This window comes from Camelus ferus, chromosome 12 (genome assembly GCF_009834535.1).
Source record: "Camelus ferus isolate YT-003-E chromosome 12, BCGSAC_Cfer_1.0, whole genome shotgun sequence".
In the NCBI taxonomy this organism is placed as follows: Eukaryota; Metazoa; Chordata; class Mammalia; order Artiodactyla; family Camelidae; genus Camelus; species Camelus ferus.
The window spans coordinates 40,905,580-40,929,547 of NC_045707.1; the positions used below are offsets into that span (position 1 = coordinate 40,905,580).

General features: G+C 41.8%; 1 protein-coding gene and 1 long non-coding RNA gene across 3 annotated transcripts in view; one reads left to right on the forward strand and one right to left on the reverse strand.

The window, feature by feature from the left end:
• The window catches only part of LOC106729804, a 69,614-nt gene that overhangs the window by 11,561 nt on the left and 34,085 nt on the right, over positions 1–23,968 (forward strand). The window contains exon 2 of the long non-coding RNA XR_004324689.1: positions 6,947–7,043. This is a non-coding gene — a long non-coding RNA (uncharacterized LOC106729804). The remainder of the gene's footprint in view (positions 1–6,946; positions 7,044–23,968) is intronic.
• DRAM1 (DNA damage regulated autophagy modulator 1) overlaps positions 1–23,968 on the reverse strand; it is a 69,819-nt gene that overhangs the window by 8,674 nt on the left and 37,177 nt on the right. The window contains exon 6 of one of the 2 annotated variants that reach the window (XM_032493497.1): positions 6,842–6,984. The exons of the other annotated variant lie outside the window; for it this stretch is intronic. Within the exon in view, the coding sequence (XP_032349388.1) occupies positions 6,943–6,984 (42 nt within the window). The 3' untranslated portion in view covers positions 6,842–6,942. Of the gene's footprint in view, positions 1–6,841; positions 6,985–23,968 lie in introns of those variants that run through there. 2 annotated transcript variants of the gene reach the window in all.

Consider the following 23,968-nt stretch of genomic DNA (forward strand, 5'->3'; position numbering starts at 1 on the left):
CCTCCTACTGCTCATGGAAGAAAATGTAGCTCCTTCCTCCCCAGCTGTATCTGCCAGCCCGCTATGGCGAGGATCCCTCACATCCCTGCCATCTCTGACCCCCCAAAAATGTGACACCCCTCCCCCACCATTGCCTGTGAGACCTGCCATCAGCCACTGTGGCCATGGAAGTCTGCCATCCTGTGGTGTAGACTTTTCCCACCCACTCTTCCCCTTCAGAGCCTCATCTTGTTACATATTGAGCCCAGAGCAGCAGATCTGGAACTTCCAGGGATGCTTGGGCTTCAGGGCTCACAAGAAACCCATCTTTCTGATGGATCCTGGGTTGTTTTTTTCCCTTCATTTAACTCCAGAAGAGCACTGAACAGTTTCCATATTGCTGGCACATGCCCTGATGTTTTGGCCAAGACAATGTGACTGCCATACCTAACCAGACCTCTCCCAGAATGGTCATGAAGTTCTCCTGGGCACAGCAGTAGCTGCTCTGCTCAAGCTGTGATGCAAAGCAGAAAGTTGTGCCACCTCGTTCCTTTGTACCTATGTTTCTCTGGAGGCTGTCTTCTGCCCAGAAGGAAAAAGGCCTTCGTTTTGGTTTCCATTCTAGGGATCAAGGTGCAATAATAACCCACCGTAGCTAATCAGCCCACTCCCTTCCCTATGAAGTGTGCAGGCACAGAAAATCCCTGACCCTGCCCAGCTCATCTACCCCTGAGGGACCTTACGATAGCTAGCATGTGAGAGGAGAGCAAATTTAAATGAAATCAACATGAATTTCCTTCTAACAATAATAGTTCTATTCATTCAACACTTACTGAGTGCCCGGTTACCTACTTGTTGCCAGAAGAGAGACAAAGCCCAGCTACCCTCTTGGTAGTTTGACAAGAGGCTGGCTGAGTGGATCTGTGTTCACACAAAGGAGGACCAGCCTGATGCCAGAGGCTGATCACTGAAGGCTCCATCTTTGGACAAGACCGCTTCCTCAACCAGAAAATGCCCACTATTATATACTACACCAGACGTTCTCTGTCATGATTTTCCTATAAATCCGTCGAGCTGTACAGGATGGGCTCCTTCCCCTAGAGCCATTTCCAGAGTGCATTCAGCTCTGGTGGGTCAAGCACACATCCCTCTGGCAAGTGGTGGCACCCAGGGTAACCACACCTTCTGCTGCCTCTCTCCATGGGAGACTTCCCCAGGAAACCATGCTTCAGTTCCTACTGTGAGTTTCTAATAAGGTTGTGTGTCTACGCCACCTTGGTGTGACAGCACACTGGTGTGAAGAAGTTGCTCATAGTCTTGTGGAAAAGAAATCAAAGGCAGTACTAGATGCAAATACACTTACAGACACATGAGGCAAGAAAGGACTTGGACAGGTCATGATTGCACCCCAACTCCCCACAGGCAGCAGATAATGAAAACACATAGTTCTGCCTGATGAGCAAAGTACTGGAGGGCCGCTTGTAAAGGGGCTTAAACTGGTTTCTAGGCCCTCATTTTCACTCTCCAGGGAAAAAAGAAGCCTTCCCACCTACCCGGAGGACTGTATCTGACAAGAACGTCTTCTAGGAATAAACCTCCAAAGGAGGAGATATTCACTAAAAGAGACTAATTTTTGTGGAGAACGAACCACACACCAACTCTTGGCTTACACTGACTCATTTAAGAGAATTAACAGAAAATACTAAGTTTTTGCTACACATACAAGTAGTGTTTCAACATAAGCAAATACTCCAAGTGGATGGAAACATGGCTACTGGCCCTTTGAAGAGAAATGGCAAACCTAGGAAAATACTCAGACCAAGGCTACTATGTTCAGATGAGGCCTTACGCACAAGTGCAGGGCTGAGGGGAGAGAGGTGCTGAAATCTGCCCTTTATTCCTCTTTCAGTTTGTATGGGTACAGGCACCTGGAAGAAGGGGTGCCATACTTTTATTCCTCACACACACTACTCACCCACAAAGCCCACTTTTCCTAATTCATTTGACTGAAACAGCTCCTTTTTATAATAGGTATCATTTGTATGTGCTAATAGATGCCTTAACTCCCTTCAACTCAAAGCCTTTCAGGACTTGACAGTTCTCAGAGCAAGTAGGGTAGAGGGTACCTGACTGCTATAGTTCAAAGCATCCATCCCAAACTTGGAAATGGCAACTTCATAAAGGCCTTGGACTTCTGCTAGGACTCTGGTCTTTTCCCAGGGAGTAACCAGGGAACTTTGGAGAATAATTAGCCCTGTTCATTACGGTTTTGAGTTTTTTTTTAACTAAATGCTTTTATTTTGAGATACATGTAGATTCATATGCAATTGTAAAAAAAAATACAGAGAGATACCATGTCCACTTTACCAAAGGTTTAATTTTTGGATTGGGTTGTTTGTTTTTTTATTAAGTTGTATGAGCTGTTTATATATTCTGGAAATTAAGCCCTTATCAGTCTCATCTTTTGCAAATATTTTCTTCCATTCCGTAGGTTGTCTTTTTGTTTAGCTTATGGTTTCCTGTGCTGTGCAAAAGCTTATAAGTTTAATTAGGTCCCATTTATTTTTTCTTTTATTTCTATTGCCTGGGTAGACTGCCTAAGGAGAACACTGCTAAGATTTATATCAGGGAATGTTTTGCCTATGTTTTCTTCTAAGAGGTTTATAGTGTCTTATCTTATGTTTAAGTCTTTAAGCCATTTTGAGTTTATTTTTGTGTATGGTGTGAGGGAATATTCTAACTTCATTGATTTCCATGCAGCTGTCCAGTTAACCCAAAACCACTTGCTGAAGAGACTGTCTTTACTCCATTATATGTTCTTGCCTCCTTTGTCAAAGATTAATTGAGCAAAAGTCTGTGGGTTTATTTCTGGGCTCTCTATTCTGTTCCATTGGTCCAATATGTCTATTTTTGTACCACTACCATGCTGTTTTGATTACAATAGCTCTGTAGTATTTTCTGAAGTCTGGGAGGGTTATTCCTCCAGCTTCATTCTTTTTCTTCAGTATGGCTTTGGCTATTCTGGATCTTTTGTGGTTCTATATAAATTTTAGGATTACTTGTCTAATTCTGTGAAAAATGTCCTGGGTAATTTGATAAGGATCACATTAAATCTGTAGATTGTTTTGGGTAGTATGGCCATTTTAATAAAATTAATTTTTTCCAATCCAAGAACATGGGATATCTTTCCATTTCTTTAAGTCATCTTTAATTTCCTTAGTCAGTGTTTTGTAGTTCTCAGTGTATAAGTCTTTCACTTCCTTGGTCAGATTTATTCCTGAGTATTTTATTTTTTTGGATGCAATTTTAAAAAGGATTGTTTCTTTACTTTCCTTTTCTGATATTTCATTGTTAATGTAAAGAAATGCAACTGATTTCTATGTGTTAAACTTGTATCCTGCTACCTTGCTGAATTCTTTCATCAGGTCTAGTAGTTTTTGTGTGGACTAAAGGCTTAATTTTGTAAACTAGTATTTGCTGAACACTTTTTCTGTGCCTCAGGAAAACAGAGATGCCTCAGATGAGATGTCTGCCCCTTAGTACCTTAGATTCTTATGATGAACACACACACAACAGATCTCTTTGATGAAGTTTATCATGCAAATTGCCAAGAGGCAAGTGAGCATCTTGGAGGAAGAATACTGGGAAGTGTCTTGGGGGCTAAGGAGAAGTGAGTGTTGGAAGGGCAGTCTGGGCAGAGAAAACAGCATGGGCAAAGGCTCAGAGTATGAAATATCATGGTGTGTGCTGGGAGCCCTTCAAGTACTTCAGCATGGATAGGAATACAAAATTCAAGCGAGTTGAGAGGCATCTGGGGAATGAGAAGGGAATGTGTGATTCTGGCCTCCCACATTCTATGCTGGGGAAATGAAAAACAGATGGGAAATATGCTTCCAAACATGGCCCAAGCATGGCTCTCAGAGAAGAGGAAGAGAACCTTGTTCCGGTTTGAGGAGCCCACAGAGCCCTCACTTCCAATCTTTGGGCTATGGCCCACTTCCTTCCGTGATCTTCACCCAAGGCCAAGGGCAGGAATTCTAGCTTACATCCTTTTTCTGCACAAGTACAGCAACTGGAATGAAACAGAGTGCCCCCCTCTACCAGTCTGGGCTGCCATATGGGACATGCCAGCTCCTGTCTGGCATAGAAATTATCCAGAAGTCCTCTCAGAGCCCAGTGAAGAATGCAGAAGATAGTCGATGGTGCTGTTGGCAAGCTCAGCAGAGAGTAACCAAAGTGAGGGCTGTAAGGCAGACCACCTAAGCTGGGAACCAAGTGGAAATCCCAGTCATACTTCAACCCAGAGAGCTGAGATGAGGCAAATTAAGTAGAAGGACTCCAGGCCCAATAAGCTGAGAAACAGCAGACTTGGAGTATTCTAGCCGCAGATGTCTGCAGAAGGTACTAGTAGAGTGAGGAGTGACCAGGTACACAGGGAAATCACTCTTCAAAGACAGTGAAGATCCAAGGAGAAGCATAGGACCTGAGTTTCCACCTGCCCGCCTCCACAGTGATGCAATAAGCAAACCCTTGTTACTTCCAGGCAATCTGGAGGAGAAGATAGGGAGGGGATACTGAGACATCAACATAAGTTTCCTTGTTACTCAGCAGGATGGGGCTCATAAAGAAGACTAGGTAATTTATAGAAAACTGAGAAAGCCACATTTTCTTTGAATAAATGAGTATGTTGTCTGTAAATAATCAAACCCTCTATATGTGGTTTATGAACATCCCAACCAGGTTTTGAATGAAACAAGTCTATTTTAATTTGGAATGACAAGGATTCAGTGTTGGTTGGTGACTTCCAAATCATGGCCATACTCTGTACCAGTGCTAAAATATTTATTACTGAGGAAGAGATGAGCTTTTTTTTACCTGTCTGCAGGTCCAAAGATGTGACAACCCTGGTACATCCCCGTTAAAGGAGACATGGCCATTATAAGAGGACTGGGGTAGCCTTTGGGTCTGTGAACTGGTTTACCCCAGGACGACCTGCTTTTGTAGTATTCTATCTTGTCATTGAAAGGGGAGGAGGGAAAGAGAATGGTGTGGGAATAAGAAGAAAGCAGTATCCGTTATGGGCAGGACTTCAAGTTTGGTGACTTATGAGTCACAGATGGCGATATTTTTAGGTATTTTTGTAACATTAAAAGGGAGATTTTCATCCCCCACGGGGATGTATGTGAAGGGCTGTACTCATCTGACCTTTACTCTTACCTACGTGGATGTACTGGAAGAAGTGGGCTGGTCCCAACACTTAATAGTTTTCTTTTTTATACTCTATAAGTTAAATGTGCCCACTTTTCCTTGTTTCGGTGGGGGACAATGTCTGCATCGGGGAAGCAGCAGGGGCAGAAGAGAGACAAAGAACTAGCCCAACAGAGACCATCCAAATAGCTTGTTTTTCTAGTTTACATCTTCCCTAGGGCAAGGCATAGTTACGGGTCTATTTTTTTAAAGGTCCTCAGCTTAAGTCCTATGTCTGGTAGAGTAAAAGGAGATGATGACTATGTTTAGCAATTAATTAAATTAGTAAGGTAAGTGCTTATGTGAATAAAAAAAGTTAGTGTGACTCTAGAGGAACTACTGAGTAGAAAACCTCCACAGATATTCAAGTTAATATATTTTCACATAATAATCCCACTGAGGTCTCATGTAACACATTTGTTCAATTAAAATGTTTTTAAGCACTACAAGTTGAATAAGAAACAAACCTAACAACAAGGTCCTACTGTTTAACATGGGGAAATATAGTCAATAGCTTGTAATAACCTATAATGAAAAAAATATGAAAAAAAAAATATATAACTGAATCACCATGCTGTACACCAGAAACTAACACAACATTCCAAATCAACTACACTTCAATAAAAAAGAAAAAAAGGTGGGGGCAGATTTTCTTAGTGAGGTTTGCTGTGTTAACAAACCCCCCCAAATCTCAGTGACCTGTTACAATAGTTTTTTTTCCCTCATGCTCTCTAGAGGCTGAAGTGGGCCATGGCTTTCACCAGGCCCTGTGAGTAAGAAAAACTCACTCCTCCTCCTGTATGTCTCCCACTTACCTTCACACCACAACCATACTCACAACACTTTTGACACCAGATGTGGGAGGTGGGCGTGTTCCCACAACAAGCAATTCTGCGACACCAGCTAGATATCCTATAATTCAACTCAATTCAGACACTATCTTCCTGGAAATAGTGTCAGATCCTATGGGTTAAGGGCTCAGTCCCACAAGAAAACCCCTCCCCGCACCACATAAGATGCCAGTCAAAAGTCCAGGTTGTCACTTGTGCTGCTGACCAATTATCCGTAGATCAAGTATTCCTACCATCCCCCTTTTGGGATTGATTAATTTGCTAGAGCAACTCACAGAACTCAGGAAAACAGTTCCCTAACTTTATCAGTTTATTATTAAAGGATATGATAACAGAGGGAACATCCAAAAAGAAAAGATGCCTAGGGCAAGATCTGGGGAAGGGGCTTGGAGTTTGTATGCCCTCTCTGGGTGCTACTCTTCCAGCACCTCCATGTGTTCACCAACTCAGAAGCTCTCTAAACCCTGTATTTTGGGGATATTTATGGAGGCTTCCTCAAATAGACATGATGCATCACTAACTCCATTCTCAGCCTCTCTCCCTTCTCCAGAGAATGGGAGGAGGGGTTGAAAATTCCAAGCTTCCAGTCATGGCTTGGTCTTTCTGGTGACCAGCCACTCAACCAAGAGTCACCTCATTAGAACAAAAAACACTACTATCACCCAGGAAATTCCAAGGGATTTAGGATCTCGGTGTCAGGAACCTAGCTAGGTCAAAGACCAAATATTAGAACAAAAGATTCTCCTAGTGCTTTTATCTCTTAGGGAATTACAAGGGTTCTAGGAGTTCTGGGCTAGGAATGGGAGCAAAGAAAATATATATTTTCTATTATCTCATACCTTGGGCTTTGCTCTTTCTTCTCATTTCAGGAGCCATGTTGAAAGAGCAGCTTTGACTTGGGACATGTCTGGAAAAGTGCAAGAGAACCAAAACTCAAGATGAATCGTAAACCTCTGCTTCAGCATGGTGAGTGCCATATTTATTCACATTTCTTTGGCCAAAGCATGTCACATTGGCCAAATCCAATGAGGTAAGCCCATAAAATTCTCCTATCAGAGACACAGTAAATCACCTGACCATGGACAGGGAGTGGGTGGGTAATGATTGAAAAAAATAATATATTCTGCCATGATAATACAAACTCATTATATTTGGAAAATATAGAGAGGAAAGAAGAAAATAAAAATTACCTGCAATCCCACTGTTAACACTCTTCTAGGATGTGTGCCTGTGTGCTTGCAACACTCAAAGTGCATATGATAGTATTTCCTTATTTTTCTATATTAAATTAAATCCAGCCTGAGTGCTCCACAGGACAAAATTGGCAAGAAGTTCAATACCGGATAGCTTTCCCTGTTACCTTCCCCTCTCTCGGGTGGTGGAGAACTGGAGTGCTACATGGGCAGCTTAAAGGGAAGGGGCTCTGTTCTGATGCCTCGTCTCCCTCCAAGCTTATGCAGGGGAAACTTCAGGAAGGGGTAAGGCCATCTGGGTTCCCACAGAAAGTAGTGTCAAGTTCTCACACTTAGACATCCCTTATTCAGGTCCATCTACCTCACAGGCATTAGAGTCCCCTCCTGCTCAAGGCTTTAACCACCTATTGTTTGCCCAATATCATGTTCTGTCAGAACCACAGGAAGGCAAGATGCAGACCTCTAGTTCCCCTGATTTGGCAGAGTTATAATTTGGGAAAGCTTAAGTGTGGCGTGGGGGGGATGGGGAGGTGAAGGAAGAGGGATGGGATGTGAAGGGAGGGGGATGAGATGACCAGAGTTTGCATGTATTGTAAAATGCTTTTCCCAATGGAATGAGCAGATATCTCAGAAGAAAAACAGTGTAACTGTTAGGATCATGATATAAATGTCAAAAGTCTAAGAAACCAGATATGGAAGTATTGAACCATAAGTCATCATAGTTCTTCTGTAACCAAGGGGAAAAAAATCACATTTTTATAGAGTTAGAAAATACAAAATCAGTCTACGAATACTGTTTGATGTACAGACTTACTACCGAGACCCCCTGTATTCACATGTCCCACCTCCACTATTCTTTGATACACTGCTCTTTGAAAAAGCTTCACTTTCTACCAAATGTCAGGGGATATAGCTGCAGTCAGTCAACAAATCAACAACCTTTCTCATCACTTGGGGTGGTGAGGTGGGTCCCAAAACGCCAGTCACAGTTGCTTACTCCAAGGAGCATATAGTCCTAGCTTTAGCTCTTCTTTCATGTACTGTAGCTGAGGAGAAAGCCGAGTCCTCATGAAACCCATTAACTGCCTACCCATCAGCCTATGCACCGTGTTATAGGGGTCAGTCAGTGCAAGGGCCAGCTGCCCTGCATCTAAGATAAATGGAGAACTTGCAAGAAAATACACGAAGGCTGATAAAGCCAAACATATTACAACATTTGCCTGTGCAATCTGTGTGTTATATCTTCTACCAAGGAATGTCAGCAGAAGAAGGAAATGGAAACCATTTCCAATGTGGGCAACCTCCCCTCCACTACACATGCTAGAGCTGGGGCAGTGGATATAAGAGTGGGCAAAATAGAGGAAGTGCAGGAGGGTCCCTGAGAAGGCAGATCAGAAAAGAGGTCAGCTCCTGTACTTTGAATTTGTTCCTGGAAAAGAGAGTTTTTAGATGGGACCCGCACAGAGCTGTTTTACTCTTCCAAGTCTGCTTGGGGTTCTTTTGATGTAGTTACTCCACAAAATCGCACATCTCCTTAATTTAAGATTCAACTTCAGCTAAGGGCCCTAAAGAAACAAGGCCTCTTTTGAAAGAACAGAAGAGACCAGAAGCTTCTGGGTTCAACAGGCCACTGTTTAAACTGACAACCTGCTCTCCAACCTGAGGGATGATAAAACTTTACAGGCTGGGAGAGAATTCCGCTTCAAGAATGTCTGCTTCTGAAAGCTCACTCTGATTGCCCTCATCCCCATTAACAAAAACAGATGTGTGCTCATGAGTAAAGTAAACGTTCAAGGTCAATATACATTCCTCTCCACCAATCTAGTTTGGCACTTCAATATGAGAAAATAGGCTGTGAGGCAGAGTGGAACTTTTCTATAACACTGGTGTTGAGTGACAGGACTCACATCTGTGTATTAAGTTAACTGTTATATTAAATATCTACAGAACAGACTTTCTCTGTTTCATGGGGAATGATCTGAGCTGTAGTAAATCTACTGACATGGAATAGTTATTCTCTATGAGAGAAACAAGAGAATATATTTAAGAGCCTGAGTTTGAATCCTGGTTCTAGTGCTTACTATCTGCGTAAACTTGGGCAAGTCATTTGACTTCAGTTTGTCTCTAAAATGGGTGTTTTAATAGTATGTATTTCCTACCTTGTCAGCACCAAGCATATAAAACTGTGAGCTCATTCTAGGATTACTCCATGGCACTAGAGGAAGTCGTATTCAAGAAGGCTAGATACCTAAACTTGTCTGCATTCATTTTTCCATCAAATATTTCAGTCCCTACAATATACCGGGTAGAGATACAGCATGAATGTTGAAAGACACACCTGAAAGTCATCATGGAACTTATGGTCTCCTGATTCATCTGCAACCCTCCCTAGATGTAACCCCCCTATTATCACTCAGCACCATGAGCATGGTGTTTCTCAGAGTTATTTGAACCTAAGAGTCACCTGGCATTCTTGTGAAAAGACAGATTCTAAGACCTCATCTCATCCTACTGAATATCACAGGGGGATTCTGACTTCCTTTACCTCATTGGCAAAATAGGGAGCAGAGAAACCCCTACCATAGTCTTACTGTGTGTTCCAAGATAAAGGATATGGGAAAGGTCTTTGGAAACCATGAGGTTTCTTTCCAGTGTGTGGCATCCAGCCTCTCTCTGGAGGTTCAGAGAAGCCAGCCAAATGCCACTCAGAGCCTGTAGTCTGTCCTAGTGTCCTTCCACCCCACCTCATCTTTCTGGACTTTCTGGAGACATGAATCAGAAGCCACCACCCCCGTTTTAACTTAATGAGCCAGTGGGTCTTAGACTGGAACCAGCCTCAGGTCCATCAGCAAGGTGGATACCCGCATTGCATTTTGAGAGTACCTGTTACAAAGCTTCAGAGGGCCAGTCAATGGCCATGCATAACTAGTGGCTTCCAAGGAACAGCCCTGAAATGGGAAATGAATCCAGAGATTAGGGTGGTGAGCTGTAGGATCTTGTTAAGTTTTCATCACCCAGCCTCTGCCCACCTCTCCAGCTTCATCTCCCACTCCTCCACCCAGCCAGTAGCCCTTGACTACCTCCAGAATAATAACTACATTTCCCAGCTTTCTTGCTAATATGATCAATGGATGTAAGCAGAAATGTCATATGGCTGCAGGAACAGTCCACAGTAAACAACTGGCATGTGTTTTATTCCTTTTCTATCCTGTGCCTTCCTCCATCCTGCTTCTTGGAAAGCAGATGTAACAACTGAAGCTCTAGCATGTATTTTGGATTTGGGGAATGACTATAAATTAGGTGTACTGGAAGAGAGAAGCAGTCCTGAGCACCATATGGAGCCAAGCCTCTGGTTTAGTATTGAACTATCAACCTCTGGACTTTTACATAAAAGAGAAAAAAAGCTTTTATCTAGTTTAAGCCAGTGTTATTTTAAGTTTCTATTTCTCACCTCCAAAGTGAGTCTTAACTGATACAGTGCTCAGGAGAATGGATTCTGGAAACAGACTGCCTAGGCTCAATCAGTTATTAGCTCATAGCCACAGGTAATTTGCTTCACTTCTTTGCCTCAGTTATAAAACGTGAATGCTAAAGACAGCATCTGCCTTCGAGGATTGTTGTTAGGAATGAGCTAATATACGTGAAGCTTAAAACATGTGAGGCCTGGCACATAGTAAATACCCAGAATAAAAGTGTGCCCCAAAGGAGCCAGACTGAAGGTTATTCTCTCAAATCAGAGGTAGGCATTTTAAGTGCTGCAGGGCTAGCAATAGTGCTAATAATTATATCTTTTAAATTTTTATGGAATCTTTTCAGCAGTTATACTTGAACTATGTATTATGTATGTATGAGTTATGTATTCTTACTTGCATTCCACAGAGAAGAAAATGCAAGCTTAGGGACGTTAAGTTAACATGCCCCAAATCACATAGCTAGTAAGGCGCTGTTTTAGGAATCATACCCAGGTCTTTTACTTCCAAATTCCCTACATTTTCTGAAAAACTACACATGCTCTTGAATGCAAGTTGTTGTACTGCTATGAACTCTCTTTTTTTAGATGCCCAGTGCATATACATTTTGGGGGAAAGGGATTCCCAGGCTAGATTTTTCTATTTGTAAAGAATCAAAAAGGATGCCCAAATTCCCCATGTAAGGAATTTTGTTTTCTGGTCACTGACAACTCAAATGTGAATAGGCTGTGTATTTGATCCCATAAAATGTTAGCTCTAGAATATACTTTGAAAAAAGGGACTTGATCAGGGCTCAGCTCAGGAATGGGGGTGGAAGAAAAGCCTTGATCCATCTTGATTGCAGTCTGGGTAACAGGGGCTGATTCTGAGTGACATTTTGGGCTCATCCTAAAAAGGGCCCAGAGTTAAACATCTACGGTGGGAGCGAGGCTTCATAATAGCGCATGTGTTTTGAATTGGCAATTCTTTGAACAGAAGCAGTTTGGAACCAGGACTGGGAAGCTGCTGCTCACTAGAATGTTGTAGCCATTTTCCATGTTCCTTGAGGGCAGAGCAGGTGGTTCCCACTGCATCTGGGGGGATTTAAGTTAGATGCTGGGAAGAACTTGCTCACTCTAATTAATGATTGTGAAAGGCAGACGCAAATGTGGTTATATGTGCAAAGAAAGTATAGGAAAAAAATTGTTCACACATCCTTTCATCCTTTACTCATTAATCTTTTCCTGTTCTGTGACTCTCTGGTTCAGACTTCCTAGAATTCTTAGGCACTGGAAACTTTCTGAAGAGCTTCAACTGCTTAATTTCTAGCTTCCTAGCTCTTCCCAGCCTTACTCTGTGAGAAAGGTGACTGGTAGAGATGGATCAGAAAGCAGGCAAATGATTTCAGCTTTGCCTGCTGGCCCAGCAGCCCCCTCCACCTTCCATTTTCTCTACTGTCCTCATCAGTACAAGAATGGGATTGTCAAAAACAAGATGCTCCACCCAGTGTATTAGAATCAGGGAGGGATGTAGCCATTGCTTGTGCACCTTGCTGCCTGCAGAGATGAGTGCCTGAAACCTAAGGGCTTGGGACTGGAGTCCAGCCCAAGGGAATAGGAAGAAGCTTGGCAGGGGCCAGGGTGACATACCTCCCTGTGTGGCCTGGCCACTCAGGTTCCCTTGTGCACACAAAGAAAGGATGAGATTAGGTGAGGGCTGAAGACTCTCCAAATTCAAAGTTCCTTGGAGACAGAATATAGAGGATTTCTATCAATGGAAAGTGATTTCTCTGTCCTCTATCACTTTTTGTGGGATATACTCCTGAATCTTGTTTGCACTTTCTCTTAAAGAAAAAATTGTTTAAGTCTAGGTAAATCTCCTCTCCTAAATGGGAGGCTCTGTGTAGGGACAGCATGGGAGGGAGGGGGTAGTTAACAGTGAGGGAGGATGTTGTGAAAAATGACAATATCAACTTAGAACCAGTCACTCTAATCTCATGCGTTTAACTTAGATAGGGAGGCCTGCCTGTTTTATTCTATTTCACAAGAAAATGAGAAAGAGGGGATAAGTCAGAAAAAGTTAAAAGTTGTGTATATCCCTTTGCCTCCAAGTGTCTTGTAGCCTGCCACATCATTAAAAAGTCCTACTGTGTAAGTCTTACAGCCAAAGTTAGAGGAAGAAAATTAATTTAAAAGAATTTTTTATATCCTAATGAAGTTTGTTTGTTTCTTGACCTGTACAAAAATTTTTTTTCACTTTAAAATGAGAACATTGATGAAGGGAAGAATTTCTTTTTCAACTCACAGGCTCTACATTTAGTCCAATAAGAACTTCCACTGTAAAATGTAGTTGCCCGAAGTGAATAGAGTTAACAACAAGCAGTTGAAGAGTTGCTTCCTATGATTTTCTGTCCATAAAGGTAAAGGGCAAACGTACAATGCTATCTATCCTGATTCAATCTCAATTTTTTCCTCCGAAGGAGAGAGAGAAACCTAAAAGAGAGAGGAGTTGGCTCTCAGTAGCTTTCCATTCAGCTGAGAAAGGAACAGCTCTGGTTGCTACAACTTCCATTGCTCTTTCTTGCTGTATGCAGAGGGGTGGCAGTTCCTGCAGTCCACTATTGCCCCCTGTTGTCCGTTTCAGGAAACTCACAGGGCAGCATGAATGGCTAAACCTGGGTAAGTCATCTTGACACCCTCTAAACTTTTCTGACCAATTTCAGAAATTTGAAACTGTGATTCCACCTTATAATTCACTGAGGGGCAGTTTATAGTCAAGTTACATCGTTATTTCTGAAACTTAGAGAATGTTAGGATCTTTGGAAAATATTTAGCCATTGGTTTTTTTACCTAAGTGTGCATATTAGTTCTGAGAGATCTTAGCAATTATTATGTGAAACCAAAGAGGGTTAGGAAATGGTGGGTTAAGTAAATAATAACTAAAATTAGATAACCCAGTTCTTTCCTGCTGGCCTTCTCAGATCCTTTAATATGGATTGTGTGTCTCCCAAGGAGAAATGCAATTCCCCCATAGCACTTGACAACAGAACCACTTTTTTATATGAATTTCTTATAGGGCCAGTGTTCCAGGGAATAAACTTGGAAAAGTGCTAATTGAGTTCAAATGAATCATACTACAAATTTGGAAAGTGATTCCCAGGGAGGTGTCAGTGACTGGGTGGCGGTAGAGCCACTGTGAAGATCTGTTAGGAGGCTCCAACGCTCCCAGAGCTGCTGCTTCACTAGAGTGCCCACCCCAGACTTGATCCTTAGTATTTCTGTCTCCGTAACATGTGTTTATTTGTGGAATGGGAAATGACATTGCTTTCAGTCAAGGACATTGGGAAAGTGAAGTCAACCCCTTTCAAGTACGCCCCAGCTCTTTGGGGAATAAAATTTGCTTCTGGTATTTTCGCTGTCTCTTGTGAGGAACTTCATTGTTTTATTAAAAACCTGTATTCAACAAATACTTACTATGCACATGGCTTCATGCTAGTTGGATGATACAAGATGATATACCATATTGGTTACAAGCAAAGGTTTAAAGGTCAAGTTCTGGTTCTGCCACATTCTGGCTGTGTATATTTGGACAAGTTACTTTGCATCTTTAAGACTCAAGGTATAGAAGCAATTTAAGTGTTCATCAATAGATGAACAGATTAAGAAATAATGGTGTATATATACAATGAAATATTATTCAGCTTAAAAAAAGATCTTGCATTTACAACAACATGAATAAACCTAGAAGACATTATGCTAACTGAAATAAGCCACACTTATATGTGGAATCTAAAAAAGCTAAATACATAGAAGTAAAGAATAGAATAGTGGTTACCAAGGGTGGGAAGGTGGGGGAAATGGGGAGATGTTAGTCAAAGGATACAAAGTGACAGTTATGTAAAATGAGTAAGTCTAGAGGTCTGATATATAGCATGGTGTAGTTAAGAATATCATAATGATTACTGGAAATTTGCTAAGAGATAGGTTTTAGGTGCCCTCACCACAACAACAAAAAATAGTAACTATGAGAGAAGATATATTAATTAGCTTAAATGTAGAAATTATTTCACTACATATATGTATATCAAATCACCATGTTGTATACCTTAAATATATATAATTTTTATTTTAAGAAATCAATTTAAAAATAAACAAAAGACTCAGAATTCTTACCTATAAAATGCGTATAATACTAATCCTTTCTCAACATGATTGTGTTGAGAATTAAATTAGAAAATAGTCTTGGTATTCACGTGATAGTTCCACCATCCCTACCCCATCCCCAACAGATAACAAAATCTGAGGATGCTCAAGTCCTTTATATAAATAGCTAGTACAGTCAACACTCCATACCCAGGGTTCCACATCCATGCAGATTCAACCAAGCAGATTGAAATCTGTGGCTGGTTGGGTCTGCAGATGCAGAGCCCAGATACGGAGGACCAACTATACATGTAAAATGTAGGTATTTGATAAATATTTGCTGCTATTATTATAGTCCTCATAATTATTACTGTTATTAATATTATCCCTGCCCTCAAGAATTTAACAGCCCAGTCAGAGATAGAAGACATGCACCCTCAGAAACTTCAAATAATATAAGGGAATGGAACAGGGATAGCAACCAGGCTTAACATCATTTGCTGACTCCAGTGAGCCTTTAGTGGCTGCCTCAAGTGCTATGTTGAGAAGAATTCTGAAGTTCTTGCCAACCTTGGAGGGAAAATGCACCAGTATTAATTAGTGATTTTTTTCATGGGACTGGGGAGTGTGGATATAAGATTAGATGACACATATTTACCATTCTTAGAATGAATGATGAAATGTCAGATGTGACAGATTAGATAGAACAGTCATATCTAGAGGAGATAAGATAGCTGGACCTGGAGGATGGGTCTGATATGAATAGAAGGAGTTGGAGTAAGGAAAGGAGAGGCATATCTGGCACCAAGAATTTTGTAAGCAAATGTGTCATTGATAAAGTCCATGTGGCCTATTTGGGTGGCAATAAGTAGACCAGCCCGTCTAGAGAAGAGTTTGATGCTAAAGATTAGCTCTACAAGTATGGCAACCAGAGATGCTGAGTTGGTGACCCAACATCAAATAAGCTGTCCAATTATTCCCACAAATTCCTTCTTATGTACTGGGCCATGTGCCTGGATTTGAAGTTCAGAAAATGTGGTAAGTCTCTAGCATATTGTCTACCATGGACCTATTTAAAGCCCTTTTCCATCACCCTTGTTCATGAAGACCATCCTTTCATGTTGAGTCCGTGGCTGCTGTTCAGTGCCCCTCACTCTATATGTACTTAAAAGTCCTTACAAATGCCTTCCATCATGTACATATGGTATTGCAGCCCAACGCATCTGATTCTCAACAAAGGCACACATGGATAAAAAGTCACTGAAAATGAAAAGTGAAGAATCAACCTACCAGAAACTGTAGCTTCCGTCTAAACCATGTGCCTCCTCTCTATACAGAACTGTGCTTGCTCTGGGAGGGATATCAAAGAGGTATTTATTAAAACCACAAATAAGAATAGGAAGTTTTGAAAAATTCAAATTCAAAGTTTTGCAAAACTTCATAATGAGGTGTAATGAGATTTTATTCATCCATTCTTTTTTTTGGAGTGTCTACCACAAAGCAAGCAATTCTTTATTAGTTGGGACTTGTGTGGTTACAAGTGACAGAGACCTAACTCAAACTCATTTAAGCAAAAGAGGGGGTTATTATAAGGGATAATACGATGTCTGTGAAACCCAAAGACAGGAATGTGCCTGGGGCATAGCAGCAACTGAAACACAGAACATGAAGACCAGCAGGATTCTCTTTTATTCTTCTTGTCTCTGTGCCTTTGCTCTGTTAGTTTCATTCTTGGTTCTAGCTAGCCATCAGCTTTCTCTATGGGGTGAAAAACATGGGGGCCATTAGCTCGCAAATGTACCAGTATATCTACATACCTCTGGGCACTAGAAAGAAATTATCTTAACATTCTCTCTGGTTCCAAGTTTAAAAATCCCTGGGAAGGACTCACTGAAGCAGTTCAAGTCAGGTAAATTCTAGAGAGTCATGAAACAACATGGCAGCTCCTGTGGGAACCACAAAGATGAACCACAAAGAAGAAAAGAGGAAACTTCTGGAAGAAGGGAAGTGAGGTGCTGGGCAAACAAAACAAGAGGTACCGATTATACCTTCCCTTATTTATTTTTTTTTATGTCAACTCAACTTAGGTCAACCAACAATTTCATTTGTTTAATAAGTACCTATTTGCTTACTGAATATCATCTATGTGCCAGGTACTATGCTAGATTCTAGGAATGAAATGATGACCATGATGCCTCTTAAGAGTGCTTGGCACTTAAAAAAAAAAAAAAAAAAAAAAAAAAAAAAAAGAGTGCTAGGCATCCAGATACAAAGAAATATAAAATATCCTTGTGTACGACCTCTAGGAACTTACCATATAACTGGAGAAATTAGACTATATATTTGGAAAATAATCAAGTGGCAAGCTCTGTGCTATGGATGATGAGGGTAAGAGAAAGTAAATGGGGTCAGTGAGGCCTGGAACATTCAAGGGAAGCATCTTGGAAATGGTGATAGATACTTCTGCAAGGTCTTTAAAGGGTGAGGAAGTTTTTGTTTATGACTACGTGTGTTTAAAGTGCAGGATTTTCACAATATCACACTAAGTGCAGCCCTCTGCTCCTGGCTCTCTGCATCTGGAGTTCTGGAATGCAGCCGTCAGCCAGTGGCCCTGTTCCTTTCTCAGAGACAGGACTACCACCCACAGCTCTTCAGATAGCCTTGTGTTTTATTGCCATGATCTGTTGGATCAAAGCCTCTGAGTTTGATGCAAGTTCAGAATAATTTCCTTCAAGGATTAACTCATCTTTCTGGGCTTGGGGAGCTACACAAGCAACATCTGGTACAGCCTGCAGAGGGATTCTTCACCCAAGGAGTTTCAGATTTCAACATGTGAGCCACCCTGCTGAATAACATCATAGACGGGAAACAGAACTCAGAGACCTCCTCTTGTAACGAGAGCTCTGTGTAACGCCCCGCGGTCATGTTTTGCACATGACTATAATAAATGGTGCAAACTGTAACAGGTTTTTTATCACTTTGCTTCTTGCCAAAGGGACGGAATTCCACACTGATGGGGTTGAAATCCCCTTGTGAGTGTCCTCTGGGGCCATTCCATAGCCCATCCTAGCATGATTAACAACACCCTCCCTGTGCGTGGACCAGACCATAGTCTCATATTTTAATATAGTCACAGGGAATCTCTTGGTCAGTTCCTTTTGTCAGATCCCATCTATCACCCACCTCTCACCTCCCTATCTGCCCAGGCCTCCTGGAAAATCCTTGGTTGGGCCCATCTCTGTGTCCCTTGGTAAATCCTATCTTTATTCCTCCACACTGCATTTTTTATATCCCTGGCTCTGCCCTCTGCATCCCGTGGGTTAGTCCCACCACTACTGGAGTTCTCTACAAGGTCAAGATTTTACCATTTTCTTACAGGTGAAACACTGTAATAGCTAATGGTTGGTTGTTACATGTCAGGGATATATTATCTATAGGGCACTGTTACCATCACCCATGACTCACCAGTGAGGAGGAAGAGGCTCAGAGTTTGAATGAATTGCCCAAGTATAAGATATGAACCCATGTCTGTCTCACTTCTAAGACTGTGCTCTTTTTAAGGGATAAATATAGGAACCCCAGAATATGGTCATGGGAGTCCCACATGGAAATTCCTGCTTCTAAGGGAGAAGGAAAGAGAAAGAAGGAAAACACTCCTGAGAGTAGTGGCTCTGAATTCAGAGGAGGAGAATATTGAGACATGGTAAATTGTGTCTAAAGCCAGGATGGAGAATATTGAGACCACTGGCATGAAGAAGGCTACTGGCAAGTGTTTTCAAGAAAAACTTCAGTTGAGTAATGGGTCTGGAAGACATTAGGTAGTAGGTAGAATAACACAGACTGCAAACAAAAAGGAAAGGGCCACCAGATAGACAATGGAATAAAGTGAAGGGCTATTCTGTATCTACTAAACTTGAAACTCAAGGGTTTGGGGTAGCCCAGGAATGGGTTTACTGAGCCCTCCAGGTGATTCCAATAACACTAAAGTTTGTGAACCACTGCTATAGCACAGAGTTTCTCAGCCTTGCCTACACATTGGAATCACCTTGAATAATGATGCTTCTGCTCCATTTCCTGAAATAATTGTTCTGGGCAATAGAGTTTTACAAAGCTCTCTGAGTGATTCTAATGTGCAGCTAGAGATGAAAACACTGCTACCTCAAAGAGGAAGTGGAAGGGGAAGAATAGCTGCGATGCAGGAGCCAGCTGTGCTAGGCACTGTGCTAAGAGCATGCTTTTCAAGCTTTCATGGGCATAAGGATAACTCAGCAAGCTCCCAGGTACTTTACAGACGTTGCTCCAGTGAGTCCTCCTGACAAGTCTATGATGCAGGTACCATAGCTATTCCCATGTTACAGATGAAGACACTAAATTTCCAAGAAGTTATCTGACTTGCTGGGCTGTCAAAGCCAGAACTTGAAAATCAAGTCTTCCTTGAATCCAAAGTACTCATTCTGTTTTTTTAAGATTGTGATAAAATATACATAACATAAAAATTTCCACTTTCACCATTTTTAAGTGCACAATTCAGTGGCATTAAGCAAGCACATTTGCAGTGTTGCACAACCATCACAACTATTCATATCCTGAACTTTTTCATCATTCCAAGTAGAAACTCTGTACTTACTAAACAATAACCCTCCATTCTCCTCTCCTTCCAGCTCTTGGTCACCCTTACTCTGCTGTCTCTATGAATTAAAGTATTCATTCTAAATCACCATTTCCAGATGAGCTCAGAAAAGAAAATGATCACATTTTTTCCTTGAATAAGGGTACCTCTGAGTTAGGTGAGGCTCCCATCTGAAACCTGTGCCTTAAAATACTGAACAATTTGTAATTGCCACCAAACAGCATATTCTCTCTTGCTTCTGAGCCACAGCACACGTGAATCCCTCTACTATGTGCGCCTTTTCCCACATTTTCTTCATTTAGCAAATTCTATCTCTTCCTCCAAGTCTCCCTCCAGGCATAACCATCCCTGGGGATCTGAACCAAGTGCTTCAACTATCATGGCCCCACAAACCAGGCTTTGTAAACTAACATTAACTCCAGTCACCTAAGCATCTTGTTAAAATGCGAATTTGGATTTGGTGAATCTGCAGTGGGGCCCTAAGATTCTGTGTTTCTGTCAAGCTTCCTGGTCCCTGGACTGCACATTGATTAGTGAGATCAGAGTGCAGTGCTTCACCGTAGCATGTTTTACTATAGTGTTTCCTTGGTTGTTTCTCCACTCTACTATAAATACCTTGAAGGCAGAAACCCATCTTATTGTTACATTCTAGAGCCTAGCATTGTGCCAACCCAGAGTAACTATCAATAAATGTTGAATGAATGAATAAATAAATGAGCTCACAAGCTGTAAGGATAAAAAAAAGATCCAGATATATGAAGAGCCAGCTAAGCCATGCTAAGGAATTTGAAATTTATCCTGAAGTTATGGGGAACCATGGAAAGAGTTTAAGAGGGTGATATATCAAATGTGTGTGTGCAGTGTGTAAGATGTATTGGAATGGACCAAGACTGAAACCAAGGAAACAATAGTGAGCTACGGCACTAGTCCAGGCAAATAAATTTAAAAAATAAGGCCTGCACTAAGGTAGTGATGGTGGAAGGGGGAGGAGGAAGAGGACTCAAGACCATATAGATGGTTTAACCACATGTCCCCATTTGATTCAGACAGACCCAGTTTACTCCTGGTACAATTATTAATAGTGTTCTTTTCAATCCCCAAAATGCCCTGGTTTGGATGATAATTATCTTTCAACCCTGAACATAGGAGATAAAGTTAGTAGAACAAGAAGCGGGGGTAGGGAGCAGAGTGAGCAGTTTAGGAATATCACTCAAGTTTCTGCCCTGGGTGACCCAGTGAATGGTAACACCATTCACCAAACTAGGCGGTCCAGGAGGAAAAGCAGGGGGAGAAGCTGTTTCTCTTTAAAATAAAAAGATAAGTTAAAAAGTAGGGATTGAAAATGATTCAGTAAATTGCAGTAAGAGCATGACTGAAACTGTAAAGGAGACCCGCAAATGGCTAAAGTTTTGAGGACTACTGATGGAAGGTATCACCAAGGAGAGCACATTCTCCCTCCCTCGCCTCCGAATTGAGTCAGCCTCAGGGCAGTTTTTAGGGAAACCTGCCCTAATCTTCCATTCACACCAACTGCAGATGGGAAATCAAAATGGCCAAACAATTCTGGAATTTGTTTCTCACTTCCCATTTTCTCCCAAGTCACTGCTGCATCTGCTCCCAACAGCCAACTATTTTTGAGTATCTTCAGCATTAATTGGATCACAGCTGACCGTGGTTATTCAGACAATCAAAATAATGATGGACCACGCCAAGACCTAGTTAACTGAGTCTAGTCAGAAGAACACAACCCCTGGTTGGAGCCAAAGGTCAGGGAACACCAAAATGTTCTACCTCATTTATAAGCCACATGACTGACCCAAGATCCTTACTAATCTCTATTCATACTTGCCAACACCTCGGCTTTTTTCCTCCCCCTACAATGTGTCAACAACTGGGTAATTATTTAATAAACCTCAGAACATACCTTTCTTCTTTTGGTCAGAGACCCAGGATTTTCCAAGTTTCGGTTTCAAGGTGGCTCTGACTTCAGGGTTCCAAATGCAATCAAGCCGAAGAATGAATTCACCCACTAGAGCTTTTTGAGGGAACTTCCAAACAAAACTGTGGCTTTTCAAGTATTAAGAGGAATTGACAGACTGAACTATGCTCAGTATTCATTTTAATACATGTGTTAAAGGTTATGTTAGCAGCTGTCAGATCACTGGCCAACTCTAGCTACATCACTCTTCACCCTGAATCAGATGTCTTGGGTGGTACCTGGAACTTGCTTTTCTGGGCTGACCCTGAGCAATAGGACTGTTCAAGAAGGTGAATTTTTTCTTACAAGCATTCCTATCACTTGTGCTAATATTAGCCTGATGAGTAAGAGAGCTAGAACCCATGACTCCGAGCCCTGAGACTTTCTCTGCTTCCTGCTGCTGTAGGAGGTTCAGAGAACTCTACATCTACATCACCTGCTGGAAGTCAGACACCAAACCCATTTGTCTGATCAGTGTGAATGCTGAGGACTTCTGTTACCCAGCCTGGGACAGCATAAGTGGTCTCTCCTCTGTTTCCCACCATGACTTTCCCATTGGCAAGTAGAAAGCAGATGTTTCTAACCCCAGGTCCACTTTAATGCACCAACCAGAAGCAAAAGATACTAAGAGTTGAGTCCTAACAGCCACCAGACCCTTAATCCTACTGAAAATACCCCAGCCCAAAACCCCCAGCCTCAGTGCCCAGTGGAATCCTTGGCCATCAGTGTTCCTCCTCATGGGCCATGCATGGCCATGGGAGAGCTGATCTCAAACTCCTGCCAAAGACTGGTGTGGCACACAAGCCCTCTCTATTCTGTTTCTACTTCTGATTCCCAGTACCTACTTCCTGCCCCCCAAGTCTTGGCATACACAGAGCTCAACCAGGACTCACTCTTTGAAGCAACAAAAGAGATATTTCACCCATTTTTCTAAACTTGCCAGTATAGGGATTTCACTCCTCAGAGCCTTTTATTATACGATCCTATAAAAGCTGACAAGTTAATTCATACTCAAATCATAATGGTTGATAATCGCATGGCCCTGTTGGAAAAGATTGACTGTGGGAGTCACAGCCCTGGGTTTGGTCCCAGCCCCATCACTTGGTACCTACCTGGTGACAGCCTCACAGCATGCACCTTAATTTCCTCAGTAGTAAAATGGGGATAATTATGAGGAACTTCCCATTCTCACAACATCTTTGATATGTTTGGATGCTCATCAATGTTAACAGAACCTGAGTGATAACGCAAGCAGGTAAAAAAATTAAGCAGGTAAATGTTAAGCAAAGTTCCTGAATACCTTGTACTGAAAAAACTGCATGCTGCCTGTCCATAGGTAATCTCAGTTGTCTTTTTCAAAATGACAAAAGGAATTTTTAGACAATGAAACTATTCTGTATGATACTACAATAGTGGACACATGCCATTATACATCTGTCAAAACTAATAGAATGTGCACCACACCAAGAATGAACTCTAAGGTATACAGTGGACTGGGGGTGATACTGATGTACCAGTGTGGGTTCATCAGTCATAATTCACGTAGCGCTCGGGTGTGGGTAGGAGAGGCTGTGCATGTCCGGGAGCTGGGGGTATACGGGAACTCTGTACTTTCTGCTTAATTCAGCTGTGAACCTAAATTGCTGTAAAAAATTTAATTTTTAAAATGACATAAACAGTCATTCAGGCAAAATTAAAGCCTGTTATTTCTAAGTAAGTTTTTATTAAATGTTTCAAAGCTGGAGAAACTCTCTCTGTGTTGGCCGCTACACTGCTGCTGTCCCCAACTCATTGGGTCGTTCCACTCTGATCACCGAGTTACAAGGCCAGGAGGGGCCAAAAGTTCTGTGGATTTCCCCTGGTTCTGTAGTGGGCCCGTTTACCAGAAAGGAGAAAGGGAATATTGTGGTTGATGACTGATGTCTATGAAAGCAAAATATTCTCAGAAGATAAGGAAGTGTAAGTGAAGTAGCCACCCTTCAAAGAGATACCAAAAGAGAAAGTGGGTGTAGAAAAGGGATAAGGTTAGAAGAGGCAGAGACAAAAGTGCAAGATCACAATGAAAAACCCAAGTGAGACGGAGATGCTCTTGACCATGGAAAGGAGAGTGGGCGTCAGAGGGGAGGAGGCAGAAGACAGTGGAGTTCTGCTATCTGCAGAGAGGGGAGCAAACAGCCTCACCCTCCCTGCCCAGGAGGTTAGATAAAAGGGAGAGCAAAGAGGGTGTCTGTAGAACAGTGACACAGTCAGCTGGCCTCTGTCCCACACTATGCACTGCAGAATCCATGTGATGAATGAGTTGCCAAGAAAAGGTGAACTTACAATCAGCATCCTCAGTTTAGATGGAAGGGTAAAATTGTTGGATTTTCCAACAACAACAGAATGCTCAAGTAAAAACGTTCCAAAGGCAAAACAACAGTATTTGTCAAATTACAAATGCAGTTCCCTTTCGCCCCAGCATACTTACTATGGGGATTTCTCCCACAGGTTTCCTTGCGT